Consider the following 16,049-nt stretch of genomic DNA (forward strand, 5'->3'; position numbering starts at 1 on the left):
CCCTGGCCAATCAGAGTGAAGAAATCTCGACCATTGAAAGAGCCGTGATTTGTAGGTTACTTTACTACCACTGGGTCATTGCTACAATTCGGTAGCTTGCCTTTTAAGTCAATACAATTTACGCCATTTGTAATCTTATTTTAATGTTACACTTCACATTATAATAATTACAACTGGCTTTAAAAAAAATAGAAGAAGAAAGAAGAAAACAACAAATATCATAGTTTTTGGTTCAGAGTGAAAAAAAGAAGTAGACTGGGTTACACACAACTTCCTAACGACTTTATAAAACCTTACTCTGACAATTATACAAATTAGGCAAATTTAATCATCATAATCTTATTTTGTTTTCGCTCCTCTCACAAAAATAAAGTAAAAAGCTCCAAGTTTGCCACTTGTGTAGGCAAACAATGTTGCATTCAGGATGGTTTGCCACCCCCTCTACCTTAAAAACCTATAAACTGTCATTATAAATGAACAATTTCCCTTAAGACTTTGAAGGAGTGATAACAAGGGGATTTCTGATTTCAGCACAGAAGGCATAAGGTAATCCTTCATGCCAAGCCTCTGATGCAATATGCAGAAGCATTGTGAAATCAGGCCCTCGTGACCGAATGATCTGCTCCGCTTCATTTGTTCATCTGTAAAGGTATGCATACAAAAAAAGATAAATGGACTTCATTACAATGGTCACAAAACACAGGGTCTTAAATGGATTATTGGTGGAATGCTCAGTGTTATAAAGGAACATAAGTGATGTGGTCTCTTGCTTAGATTTATGCAGACCCATTGTGAGCAGCTTGTGATTTCACTAAAACAGACATATAATGCATGCCGGCTCAGAAAGTTATTTGTCCTATTATAAAATATTAATTGTTATCTCATAGGCTAAATGAATCAGCCTTTACACTCATAAACAATAACTATCCATCAAGGCTGTTATGCAAAATAACCTGTCTGATGTGTTTTATGTCTGCTGCTGAAAACACCTGATGAGTAAAACAATTATGTTAATTTAATAAATCAGTATAATGATATTTCATGCTTATTATATGATCCACTTAAAGAATACTTTTTTGCATGCCAGGTAGCGGTTGCATATTTATTTGTTTATGGTTCATTAAGTTCATGGCTTTTGTACTTGTAATGAATTATGTAATGGCCCAGATTTTTTATCTTTTTTTCATAAAATCTAATATTATATGTAGCAAAACAGATTTGCCTATTTTACTTGTTTATTTACACAATCAATTTAGTCAGTTTTTGTAGAAAAAAAAATAGTACTGGTTAAAACTATAAAAGTAAAAGAGAGTGCACACAAAATCATAATCACAAAGAAACACATGATTCTGTCTCTTTAAGACATATGGATATGTTTATGCATGTCGCCCTACCCTTTCTAAACATCAGCACAAAGGTGGCAGAAGACATATGACAACCTGGTATGCATGCTATGCTGAGAGCTTAGTCTAATGAGGCAGAAAATATAAAAAATCAGGAAACAGAGAGAGGGAGAGAGACTGTACAGTTTACAAGAAGAAAATATATAGTTTCTTTTTTTAGTATTTTTAATACGTGAAGCACCAGTAATCTTGACACAGTGTCATGCAATAACCCACGCATCTGTGCAGCTGTTTTGGTGGAAACCATGGATTTTAGTCTTTTAAAAAACAAATTTATACATAATAATAAATCAATTTACAGTGGAAGGCACCAAAATAAATTTTGGGGTATAAAACAAGAATATATGAGTGTTGTGGCAAGCCTGTGATGACAAGTTGGGAATGACTTCTGCTGTTTTGAGTGGAAATCTATTGGAAAACACCGCAGAGGCCTTATTGTTCACATTGTGGGAAGGGCTCCCTCAGAGAAGCGTAATGAGTAATGCCTGTGGCCGGCCACAGAGAATGCCACTCTCACACACTCCAATGACCTTGCATGACAGTGTTGCTTAAAGGCATCCGACTGCTACTTTTCACACTAGCATAATTAACCAAGTCTGCACTGTTTCCCTCAAACTATCTCTTTCACTCCCACACGCATAAACAAACAAAGCAAAAGGGCTTTATTCCTAAATTTGTATTGTTTAGGGAGCTCAAAGTGGACATGAGAGGGCCCGACCCAGACGATGAACTCAGCATGCCTGATGGTGAATTTACCGTGGGACAGGGCTAATTATCACATATTTTTGCCATCACTTAGTTAAGCAGAGATTCTTTCCATGCCTCCTCCTCTCTTCATTTATATTTAAGGGGAAGGGTTTTGGGTGAGTCCAAGGACACTGTTTGGAATGCTGGAAGATGTTGCACAAACTTTTGCATCGCTAAAGGTTATTATTTTAATTTTTTTTTTAGTGAAGAGGCAACAGAAGTATGCAATCAGAGAGGAATGAGGAGATTTTGTTTGACAAAATACAGGATGGTGGTGGTTGACACCAGGATACTCTCGTCTGGGCTGCAGGATGTGTCCCATAATTCAGAGAAATGATCTGTGCGGCCTCATGCTCGGGAAAATGTGAAGCAGAATCAACATGTTTTGTTTTTTTGTGTTTTATAAATCATATCTGTGTATACATTTTTGAGAACACATGAACAGGATGTTCAGCTCATGGCACTGACAAAAACTTGGAAACACAGTTTTGATTTAGTACAGTTACCATCAAAATTGTAAGCATGGTTCCCTGAGGACCCTTTGTTAGGGTCTGTTTATGTCACAACACATATGGACACACACATGCTGTTTTTGTTTTGTGAAACACACAAAAAAGTTATTATTATTTTATTTTTTTTAAATCACATACTTTAGATCATTTCCATATAACAGGTTCACAGTGACCACTTTCAAAGTCACACGATAACTTTTAGCAGCAACATTAGCTAGATGATGAAAAAATAACAACAGAATTTTCCCTTTAATGTGCTATGTTTGCATTCACTAGATTAAATCCATTCAGGACAGTCAGCTTCATGCCATTTCAGAGTGGATCCTCAACATGTTTGAACGTGGATATTGGCAAAAAAGCCTGAAAGTCTTGCAACATTGCTAGGACGTAATAAAGATTCCTAGAGGCAGACTTTGAATAAGACTAATAATAGAATCTACTTATTATTAGAAATTTTTTATTACATTTAAGAATGAGAATACACAAAAATATCCTCAAAATGTCTCTGCAAGCAGCTTCAACTAGAGCAATAAAAAAGGTCTTTATCTGTGGTCCACAAAGTTTGCAGCGCTTAAAAGATATTGAATCTGATTCCATTGGCTTTATTAATCTCCACGTTTGTCTAGGCTTAAATTTATAATTTGTTTGAAAAATCAAAAGACATTTAAAACTTTTTATTTAATTCATGTTTTATTATGTAGTCAGCAATAACAATATGATAAAAAAAAATAATTTTGCAATTAAATAGCCAACAAATGTATGTAAAACCTGACAGTATGAAGGCCACAGTCATTGTTTGTCTCTTCCTTGCTCAAAGAAAATTATGAGTGTTTGTCTCCTTTCACATCCCTTCCTGAGTTTGATTTCATGTGTTTGTGTGTGTGTGTGTGTTCATGGGATCTTGTCAAAAGCAGGAAATGACTTCATATGAAAGTTGCCTGACAATACCAAAACTATGCACAGCCCACGAACACCTGTGCACACCTTTACTTTTACTAAACCGGATACACCCACACAGTCAAACCCAAGTTTATTGCATAAGCATGTATTTATCCAGACATCAAGAGGCAAAAGCGTATAGTATGAGGAACAAAATATCCATAATACACCACCATGTGAGGAAATGAAACAGCATGAAAACTCACTAATCATTTCCTAAAGTTTGCCAGCTATACCAACCACAAAACATACTATTAAAATGTCTTAAATTTCTTTGATCCTGTTCAATTTAATCGGATGACGCCATTTGACCTGCTGATAAACTACAAGCCTGCATTTTCTATCAGAGCAGATGGGAAATGACACAAGGAGGGGGAAACGGGGGCTCTGAACAGGGTTGAAGCCGGAGAGGAAAAAGGAGTGAAAATAAAGTGAAGGAAAACTTCCTGAGCGTCACGGGTTGCTCCAGTGACGCCTTCTCATTGTTTCTCAAGTGTTTAAAACAGAAAAGACACAGACTTGAACTTGTCTTTGAACTAACTCTGAAAGCAGCTGATATGTTTATAGTTTTGTGTCTGCAAACCCTCTGTTGGATAAAATGAATTCCTGATGTAACATTTATCCATGTGACAGATGTAACACGTGACCATATTTGAAGTGTGACACTCCACGGTTCAGCTCAGAAACATGCAGAAACATGGTCATATGCACAATGCATTCATGTTCTTCATCTCAAATATCTCAAAACACCTCAGCATTTTGTTAGAGAATGTTCCAGCAAGTCTTCACGTCCACACATCCCCTCATTTACCCCCTCTCGTACAATCATCAACACCGACAATTCACTGAGAAACATGCCGGACACAGCCACAGGCCTAAAAATAAACCTCAATGGCTCCCAAAGGATTTCATTGAGTCATCTGAATTATACAAGCTCTCAGTGTCTGTTTATGTGCTCTTAAAAGCACATGAACTTTCCAGCTTTCCAGAAACAAGTAAAAAGTCTGAATTTGATTCTGTTATTCACAGAATAATTCACTTGAAACTTTTACTGTGAAAATGATCACGGCAGACAGAATGTTGCTTTCCATTTTTCCTGTGGTTGCAACAAGTGGCATTTGTTGCCCCTGAAGCAGTTCAGAATAGGCCATGCTAACTCCGTAGCACTGGAAAACAATCACAAAACACAAATAAAGCATTGAAGGGCTTCAGATAAAACACCTGAATGTGAATCCTCGACACTCCTTTTTGGCCTTGCAGAGTTTTTCTAAGCTAAGAAGACCTGGGAAGTCAGGGCCTTGAAAATTTACAAGGTAGGTATTATCTTAAAGCACATCCGGTAATTCAGTATGGCTGCCGGTGATAAGGGCGTGGATTTTTCCTGTGTCACGTTGTCTATTCAGATGACTGGAGGATAATACGATCCTGACCCCAGCACTACAGTCTGTTTCACATATCACTTTCTCCTTGTCTCTTTCTTTTATGATCAGTGTCTTTGTGTTTTATTGTCTTTCTTTTTTGTCCTTACAAATATGAATGTTCTTCCACTCTCTCTCTCTACAGCAAAATAGCAGAGTGTATCAATCGCTTGCCGTCTACAATTCCTACTTTGTCTGTACAGAGCAAAAGAATATGAAAAGAATCCATTCTTTTGTGAATATTCTGCTTGCCTTCTAAGCTGGATGTCGCCGTTTAGTTTTTTTCCTTTTTAGATTTTGTTAACATTCATGGTTGCTGCATATACTATAATACAATATGTAATATATATACATATAAAATTTTTACTATTATATTATATATATATATATATAATATATATATATATATATATATATATATATATATATATATATATATATATGTAGTTATCAACATATGTACATATAAACATTTTTCTATGGGGAATTTATATATGTTGTTAAATCTTCATCTACCCATAGAAAGTTCATATGTGTAAAGTATATATCACCCAATGTAGGTAAAATAAATGGCAATATCACTCTTGATATAGATCAAAATATGTAATTTATTACATCTCTGTATAGGTATAAGTAAATTTAAACTTAATAAACTAAATAAAGTTTGAAAATGTGTTTTATTCTTAAAGGTCACAAGTCCAAAAGCGCTAGCATTTAAAGAAACACACATCGAACAAAACTCCTTTTTGTGGAACTTATGAAAAGTGCTATAAATGCTATTTAGTATATTTTGTTACGACAACAACACACATACATTACTCAGTGTAGCTTAAGTGTCCAATTTACAGTGCTCTCAGTTGCTAGTGATGAGAACAGCTATTCATCCAGCAAAGACTGAGTAATATTTCTTCAGATATGTGAGGAATCTTTAGCAGTTCCAGATGTGGAATATTTGCCTGTGATATAGCTTTCAGAAGGACTTCTGCCTAAAGGATGGCTTGTCAGAGTTTTAATTTAGTAGACATGATTAAATGTTTGCAAATCTGAGTCTAAATCCTCAGCAAAGCTACATAATGGGCAGATGTTACCTCTGAAAGTATGTCCACTATTTACAACACAGAACTGTGTGATTTATTTATGAACTGAAAGTCAGTGAACTAGTGAAACTCTCTAAACTAATTGACTCAGAAAGTATTGCTCATTATGCAGTATGTGCAAGACTGAGGGAGGTGGTGTGTTTAAAGTGTGTATATGCAGTGGTGTGTGTGACTCATAGGCCTGAATCATAACAGACTCATAAACACAGCTAAAGGCCTCCTTATTGGCCTTGACCCCTGTGCTCCCTGCCGCCCTCCCTCTGTTCTTTCTCCCTTTTGTGTGTGTGTTTGTGCGCTAGTGAATGTCTGCTTTCCATTGAGGCTAAAGACTGAGACTAGGTCTTTAATGAGACATAGGTCACTATGCCCAGTCGACCTCAAGTCTCACACACACACAAACACACACACACACACACACACACACACACACACACACACACACACACACACACACACACACACACACTAGGCCTAAGGATTGGAAGACACTTGGGTAGCTTGTGTGGGTGGGTGAAAATAATAGGAAAAGAGAGGAGTGGAAGATGAGAGGTGAATAAGAGATACCCTTATAAAGCATACTGTGGCAGTACCGTGGTATAAGGATGGTATCAATTGGTAATATCATGCATCTTTACACCATGGTATCATCAATATTAACATGGCACTTCAGAGACTAACATAATGATAATAAGGCATACACTATCATTCAAATGTTTGCGGTCAGTACAAATTTTCAATAATGAATTAATACTGTTATTCAGCATGAATGCGTTACATTGATCAAATTGACAGATATTTATAATATTACAAAAGATCTCTATTTCTAATAAATGTTGTTCTTTTGAACTTTTAATTCATTAAACAATCATGCCCCCCACAAAAAAAAAAAAAAGTCAAATTCAACTATTATTTTATCTCATGGACTATATTTAAATGTCTTTTATGTGACTAAATAAAAAAATAACATGCATTTTGTATGATCCCTCTTATAATTAACACTTTGCAGATACTGGAATGTGTATGTAAAATTTGGACCATAACTGTGTACTATGATAAAGAATAGTTTCTATATTCCTGTACCATAGTATTTATATGGCACTCCAAAGCCCTTCAAAGAATACCATAGTATTACCATAACATGTACAAAAAATGGGCTACTGCATAGTCCTAGTTAGTTAGTTACAACAGGTGGGTGGGTTTATGATGAGTAAAAGGAAAAGAGAAAAAAAAAAATGATGTCAAGAACTGGGTGTAGGGCCCCAAACAAGAGAAATAAACAGCAGGAGAGAGGATGTTTATGAGTGTGTGTGTGTGTGTGACATCATTAGGTTGGCTGTTTACTTGGGCATGTATTGCATGTATGGGTGGAGATTCGTGTTCCATAAATGTGGCCTGATCAGTCACCTGATGCTGATGACACACCAACACAGCGCTTAAAGTTTTACCTCCCTGTCTATTTCTTTCTTTCTCTTTCACAAACACACAGCAAGACAAAAAGTCATACAGGTTTGGAACAACATGAGGGTGGGACAATGACATTTAATATTTTATTTTATGTGAACTATTAATTTAAAAGAAGCTGATTTCAAATGCTCTCATTCTATAGAGGCAAATATTCTTAGAAAAAAGAAGATGAGCACAGTTTGATACAGACGACTCAAATAGACACAGAGAAAAAGCAGGAGAAATGAAAGAGTGGATTAGACAAGAATAAAGAAAAACAGACGGGGGACTGAATGCCAATGTAAAGACAGAACAGCTTTGACGAGCTGAAGAAAAAGGGGAAAAAGGAACGTAATAAATGAGGGAAGGACAGACGGAGACAGTGAGCAAATAAAGATGAAAAAAGCTCTTATAGATACATAGAAGAAAAGAAAATAAGACAGAGTGAGACAGTTGATTCAGACTGTTGTCTGATCCAGTCTAAGGCAGTTGGCCCTTGGCTTCTTACCAGGCTTAAATGTACAGTAATTCAAAGCATGCGACTTGACGCCGACTGGGGGAGTGTGTGTGTGTGCATGCTGTGGTCAAACACAAAGAGTATACATCTGTCTCTCCAGAAACACACTAATTCACTCAAACAAACAAGGTCCCTTGTAGGACTGTAATCATGGATACATGTGATGAAATTATTCACACTAGTAGTAGATGTGCTAATGCCGACTCTAATCTGATTGCTGTAGTTACTATCCATAAAAGACAGTCTGTGTTCCACTACTGTGCCTGAAGCACAGTCTTGTATGTAGTCTATTATATAATAAACATATTATTACTTTGGAGAAACAATTGTTGGCAATTAAATAAAGCAATATAGTAAAAGTAAGAACAACTAGTGGTCTCAGGCTTTTGGACATTGCTGTACACCACAGATACTGACTGCATTTGCATGTTACTCCAAGATATATCAACAAATATCAATGCATTACCATGTGTAAAGATTAAGGCAATATCACAGAGCCTTTCTGTATGTAAAATTTATCCAAAATGAAAAAAAAAAGCAACCTGCCTGCTCAGACTGTGACATGTGCAGTGTTCTAGCAAAGCTTTTGGCTGTCGATTTTAAGTTCCATTATTTCATTGTTGCAAGTTCACACATTTTCAGAAAGTTCATCTTGATGGAGTAAGATTCATAAAGACATTCCTCTGGGTTATATTTCAGCATTAAGTCTGCTGCAGACAATATTCCACATCTTCAGCAATGAACTCATGGAAGAGAGCACAGCAGGGCTGAAATGGAAAAGCCAGCCATGAGAAAGAGCACAAGAGAGATGGAGGGGGTTGGGGAGCAAAGTTGAGGATCTAGACATCACGAAAGGAACAGTAAACACTTCCTGCATTGCTCCCTGCAGAAACAGAGTTTCACACACTGTAGTTACTATAGTTTTTCTGTAAAATTGAGGAACCAGAGACTTTTTTTTTTACTTTTCACTGTTTTTTTTTTTTTTTTTTTTTTTTTGGTAAATCCATGCATAGCATAAAACAATACATAAGCACAATTAAAAAAAATGCAATGAAATGCAATGTGATGCACCATACAGGGACTTTTGGAAGGTGCTTTTTAATTAAACTGTAAATTATATAAATTATACTTTATATAAACTAATTCTTTTTAGGTCCAAAAACAAACCTTTTTATACAGTATTTCACATTAAAACCATATGTATCTCATTAACTCTAATGTTATTTTTCACAAAAGTAATTCACAGCTTAACAATCAACAGTTTTCTGTAGCACTTTTTCGTTATTTATGATTTTCACTATTAATTCTATAAATTATACATTATATAAATTCTGTTTTTTTTTTTTTTTGCAATATTTTACAGTAAAAGTACAAGCATCCTTTCCATTAAATCTAAATCCGTAATAATTGTCCACCATGGAAACTTACAACTAACCAAAAAACATTGTTTATTGCAGCATTTTTACATTACTGACTTTCCCAACTTTTTCTTGAGAGCATTGAACAAACAACTCCCTGATCCCTTCCATACCAAAACAAAAGTGATAAAACAGAGAGAAAGAGTGAGTGTGTGCTTGTATCCAGGCTACAAAGGAAACTGCAAACTGCAAAACAAGGCAGTGAGCAACAATTCAGACCTTTTTCGAAAGGTCTGCCCTCATGAGTTTCACATGACTCCACTACCCTGCTCCTCTTTTTGTCTCTCGCTTTCTTTTACTACACAAAACGGACTTGAGCATTATCTAGTTATCTCTCGCACTCAAAATTGCTGTACAGTTATACAGTTAGCTGTGACCTTTTTTCCTCGGTGCATTGCTCTCTCTCTCTCCGTCTATCTCTTTTCTCCCTCTCCGGCACACAGGCTCCCTGTGTGTTCTGGACTGAATGGCATGCAAATGGAGTGGGTGTTTGGGAGGCCTTTCATCCGGCCCTGAGAGAGTGAGTTAGAGAGAGAGAGAGAAGAAGAAAAAAGAAAAAGAGACAGTCATCTTTTATCCATTTGAGTGAGAACAGTTGTCCCAGCAGTTAGGCGGTGAGAAAAAGCAGGGTGGAGGTTGCCCTGTAGAGTTTGACATCTGGCGGACACGCTGTGCTCATTCAAGTCACAGGCTCATTTGCCCCTGTGAACAGCAGAGACAAAGCAGCCCACTCACACAACACCGTGAATACAGTAAAACCTTCATTTAATGAACAAAAACTGATGAGAGTGCACAAAAAAACCTGTATAATACAGCACATGCAACTCTATCCAGGCTTAAAGGGATAAAACTGGTCCTTTAAAACAGAGTTGCTAGTTTTGTAATTACTGACTTGTGCCGTGTGGTGGATATATTTGCGGTTTCACGAACTAGAACCTCCTGAAAGTGCCTGAGGCCTTAAGTAAATTATTCCCCCGCTGTGTCTTGTGACTTGATCCATATCTGATTTGCGCTCCTCGAAGAACAAAGGAAAGGGGAAGTTTTTCATCAGGACATGTGCAGTTCCTTCTTCTGGGAAGATATAAACTTTACAGGAGCCATTAGTTTGACCAATAATACATTTGAAATTGAAGTGTAAATACTTTAGGGGATTGGCAACGGTGTAGGGACTGGCAAGGGACTGGTGACTGAGATGTTTGTGTAAAGCAGTCATCGCCTCACACACACACACACACACACACACACACACACACAAACACATACACACACACACACACACACACACACACACACACACACACACACACACACACACACACATACACACACACATATACAAACCCTGTGCTATCCAGAGATCTGGATTGTTTAAGTTAAGTGTTCGAGTGGGAGTGTGAAGCTCCAGGGAAGTGTGTATGTTTGGTGAGTGTTAGAGGCCCAGGCTGGAGATGTCGGCACTGGCTGAGGTCTGTGACATCTGGAATGGCATCCTTCCTTAATGTAAACAGCATTGTGTTCTTGCTTCAAAACAGCAGAGTGAGTGCATTTCAAGTTTAAAGTACTGCATAAACATTTATATATATAAAAATTTAATAAATCAATTAATAATACTATCCTGAGTCAGAACAGACTTTTATGTGAACTTTAAATTTCATGCATTTTCTAAGCTTGAAAACAAATGAAACTAATATATAAACAAAGTAATACTGTAAACCAGTGGTTCTCAACGATGGGTCTGAGGTCCACTATGGGACCTCAAGTTCACGCAAAGTGATTTAAAATAAGAGAAAGCAAAAACAATAAAAGAAGCTTTAAAAAAGGACCTTAAAATTATTTCACCGCCTCAACAACTGTTGCTTTCCTTTAAATAAACAGGGTTTCCACAGTATTAGATAACCTGTACATGTGAGGAAGCCTAAAAAGTCCACATTTTATAAATATATATATTTTTCTAGAATATTTCATTAGATAGTAATGTTCAGTAAAACCATTTGTTTAAATCCTTATCCAGTAACAACTGGAAAAGTCATGGGTCTTTTGAATATTGTTGTGGACAATGAAGAGACTTAATTAGACTAACTTGTCTGTTTAGAGTAGACTTACAGAGTACAAGAGAAATAGGGGGAAAACAAGTCATCTGCCGCCCTCTGCTGTTAAGAATCACTTACTGCAGCGGCACACACAGGCCACGGATGGAATACTAGGAATACTGCAGTAGATGCATATAGTTTACGATCATTTAAAATGGCTTGAAAAACAAAACACTTTGTGAACCGAAAACCGCTGCAAACATCAGTAAGCTATGGAATCTTCATGACGTTTTCACATGCGATTCATAAAAATAAAAATTGACATTTTATATTTTTGATCCAATTTTGTGCATTGGCAATAGGGATTGTAAAGTGTCCAAGAGCATACCTACTGCACACTCTTACCTTCTACATATTTGACATAATTCTTTTTATAAACAATGTAGTAGGCCAATTCAGTTACTCAGTGTCCACAATTGAATGCTTCTTTCACTGATTTTATCTCAACAATAAAACCATTTATATATATATATATCAGTGCAAATACATACATTATGAAGGAGTAATAAAAACATTTCCCCCCACCGCCAGTAAATATATCATTTATTCAATTTTATTTATTCCCCTTTCCTATTTCCTCTCCATCCCTTTCATATTTCCTCTTCTCTTTTCCTTTCCCTTTACTTCAATATTTCCTTTTTTTGATCCTCTTCTCTTCCCTTTTCTGTTGTTCCCTCTTCCATTCCAAATCTCATCTCCTCTTTTTTTCTTTTCTCATTTCATGTGTCATTCTTTTTTCTTTCTTCCTTCCATTTCAAACGTCTTCTCTTTCTCATCTCTCTTCCTTATTTCCTTCTCATGTCCTCTGTTCCCTTACATTCCTTCCCTAATGTACCTCAGACACGGCATATATACGTTTTTTTTTTATGTCAAAAAACACAATCTCTTTTTATAGTCTGATGCAACAGACTATTTCATCACATATTCACACAGTTGTATGCTAATCTAGTATTAGCACCACACTCTCGCACAGCTCATCTTTCAAACTCAGATGAAGTGATATGCTTTACTTGGGATGAGATGCGGCAGATACTGTACGCTTTATGTTGCGACATGGTTGATTATACATCTATGCTTTATTATGCATGTATGCGTGTGCACCTGTCAGCATTTTGTAGTTTTCTAGCAGGTGAGATGTGTTAAAATGCTTTTTCAGAGGTCAGCATTGATCCAATCTGGTCAATATGAGGTCACAAGCTGGTACTGGATGTATTTAGAGGAAAGATAAAACAACAAGGGGAAAAAATCACATATGGGAATCATTCCTCTCGGATGATATGAGTGTGTGTTTTAGATCAAACCACCAGAGGTTCCTGTCAAAATATGTTTGATGGATTTTTACTGGGTTATCCAATTAATTTTACACACAGCTGTCCATCATTCATCATTTTGAGAGACAGCTAATAGAGAAGGATTCTGACCGATCAGCAGTCAGCTTGGTAACATTTAAAGAGACAGTTTACCCCAAAATGACAATTCTGTAAACATTTGTTCACCCTCTTTTGTTCCAAACCCATTTTTACCAGTTTCTTTCTTTAGTCAATGGATGTGGACCGAAGATTTCAAGCCATAAAAAAGACCCTAAAAGAATATAATTTCAGTCTGTTTCTAACAAAGTTATCATATGGCTTTAGAAGACTTATAGTGATGAGTTACAAGAAGTACTTTTATGATTTTGAAGAATTTCTATATTTTTTAGGTGAAGTATCCCTTTAAATTTTTTATTATATTCTTTACCTCAAATCACACTTTCTCATTATTAAGCATGATCGTTTTCTGCTTTCTTCTTTTATATTCCCCACTTCAGACAAAAAATAACAGCAATAATAATTATATATTTTGATAGGCTGCAAAAGTAAATGTATAACAACGTTTTGGTTATCTTTGAGTACATCTTTAAGTTTACACTGGTTTGCTATCCAACAGGCTTTAATAGTATTCAATAATACAGATGCTTTTTTTTTTTTTTTTTTTTTAATCTATTTGCAATCAGAAAGTTACCCAGAAATGCAGACAACCATTGTGGTTTTCAAACAGAAAGACGCAAAATAAAAGTGTCTCACAAAAACAACAACACATTCTTCAACACTCTGAAGCATCGAGGCAGCCCCGGTCTGTGGTCACAAGTCAACATCTAGGCTGTTGAACTTTCTCAGTTTGCCTTTATGGAAACAAATGATCGCGAAAGCATACCAACAATCTTTAGCTGCAAATTTTCATCAGACAGGCTTAGTGTATAAGTCAGTTTGTTCTGATGTGTTTAAGGGTACTTGATAGGAATACTGTGTGTGTGAGAGTTTCTGTGAATCACTGACGCTTGTCTGTTTGGTCACAACCCATCTTTAACACCCTGTTTTTATCAGTCCAGGAGGGGAGGGGCAACTATTTGCAGGGCTTTGCAACCTCTTAAAGTTCCACCTCCTCTCTCCCATTGTCGTACCCTCTTATCTCCGTTAAGGACACTGTTTTAGTGTTCATTTCCAATGAAACTGTTCTTAGGTGTGGTTTGTGTCGAGTTCCTCACTGCTGCGGTTCATGATGGAGTCGCTGGAGGGGATGGTTTTGCTGATGTGGTCCAAAGTGTCCGCGCTGGTGGAATGTTTGGACTGAACTTTGCCAATTTCCTCCAGAGCGCTGGCCAAAGAGTCCAGATCACCCCGCTCCTGATGCTGAGCTTCCCATAAACTCAGAATGACAGCGGACGGGCTCGTCTGGCGTGCAAAATAACCCAGGTTCCTGTATGGGGAAGAAAAAAAGAGGGACAAAATTGGATTAACAGCACAGTCTGAACAGTACTAAATAAAACTGAATAAAAAGCAACTAAACAAGGTCTCTCTGCAAAGAGAGAGCAGGGACAAATATTAATACAAGTATAAATGAACTAAAGTTAATATATTATGAATTAGCATTTGATCAGTAAACTTAAAAATATATTTATAAATATAATATTTATTGTAATTATAAAAACACTAACATAGATAAATAAACGCTGTAAAGTTTTTAAATCTGTGAATAAGCACAGTGTTTATATTTTTGTATGTTTTTATTTACAATTCTTATTGAGCTAATCCACAAGTTTGGTTATATAAATTCATATTATTGCGCCGAGACACTGAATTATTTTACTCTATTGCAAGGTTTCTCGGTCTGCACAATTTTCAATTTAATAATGTTATCCTGTAATGCCTGTATGCCCCAACAACATATCAAAATGGTTATATTAGTTTATAAAAGCGAGAAGGATATTAAAGAAGTTTTGCTTGAAGAAAATCAACCCATCTTTGAGTCACAATTGAATCACAGAAGCGGAAATCACAGTTCTGCAGGTGTGTGTCTTAAAGAAGCAGACAGCTCATCTTCTGCCCTCACATTTGAACGCAGCTGGGTTTTATTTATGGCAGGAAAACTTCCTGTTGACCTTGTGCTGACCTTCCGTTAATGTTGTTTTAGAAAACAAAGAGTCACAGCAGTCAATGAATTAAAAACAGCTAAAATGTAAAAAAAAGAAAAAACATTAACCATCATTAATTCCATAGCTAGTTAGGAAAATTTGCACGGATAAAACTGGTGACCGACCAGCATGATGTCGCTAGTTAAACAGCCTGGTGAGATCACAAAATATGTCATGCTGGTCTTTTCAGCAGGATATTTTACCTCACCATCAGCCAGTCCTTAACGATATTCCGCAGCACTGATGTGGCGATGTAAACATTGTAATTCTTTGATTTTCTGTAGGTATTCAGACTCCAGCAGGGGGCAGTGTTGGACTACACCAACTTCTGCACCACGGCTCTCTGGGTAATTGCCCTCTGCACTGTTTAGACAAGCTTGCACATCCTCAGAAGGTAATTGCAGAAATCCGCTTAACAAGGAGGAGAAATTCTCATTACACACTGCCTGGGGCTCTGACCAGCTAGAAAATTCCCCTAAAACCTTCTGTCCGACTCTCCCAGCCTCATTTCAAAAACAACTCTGTTATTTATCCCTGGTGAAAATTTTGCAAAAGTAAATCCACATCATGAAAGAAAGTTTTATTCATCCTCCGCTGCAGTGAAGCGAATAAACACGCAACAGATTTTAAACTCAAGTTAAGTGACATGACGTGTGGCCCATAACAGAGCCCATATGGTGACCCATTATAGGAATTTGTGCTCTGCATTTAACCCACCCAAGTGCACACACAGCGCAGTGCACACACACACACACACACACACACACACACACACACACACACACACACACACACACACACACACACACACACACACACACACACACTTTGGAGCCTTTCCCAACCTACAACCACGAGCAGTGGGCAGCCAATGCTGCAGCACCCGGGGAGCAGCTGGGAGTTTGGAGCCTTTCTCAAGGGTCTCACCTCAGTGGTGGTATTGAAGGTGGAGAGAGCGCTGGTTATTCACTCCCCCACCTACAATTCCTGTCGATCCTGAGACTCAAACCCGCA

At 37.0% G+C, this 16,049-nt stretch overlaps 1 protein-coding gene across 2 annotated transcripts in view; it reads right to left on the reverse strand.

Annotated features, from left to right (window-relative positions):
* Positions 1-13,539: 13,539 nt before the first annotated feature.
* LOC109110388 (netrin receptor UNC5D-like) overlaps positions 13,540-16,049 on the reverse strand; it is a 168,866-nt gene continuing 166,356 nt past the window's right edge. For both annotated transcript variants that reach the window (XM_042778845.1, XM_042778846.1), the window contains one exon: positions 13,540-14,320. In XM_042778845.1, the coding sequence (XP_042634779.1) occupies positions 14,080-14,320 (241 nt within the window). In that variant the 3' untranslated portion in view covers positions 13,540-14,079. The remainder of the gene's footprint in view (positions 14,321-16,049) is intronic.

The sequence above is a fragment of the Cyprinus carpio genome, chromosome A21, assembly GCF_018340385.1.
Source record: "Cyprinus carpio isolate SPL01 chromosome A21, ASM1834038v1, whole genome shotgun sequence".
Classification (NCBI taxonomy): Eukaryota; Metazoa; Chordata; class Actinopteri; order Cypriniformes; family Cyprinidae; genus Cyprinus; species Cyprinus carpio.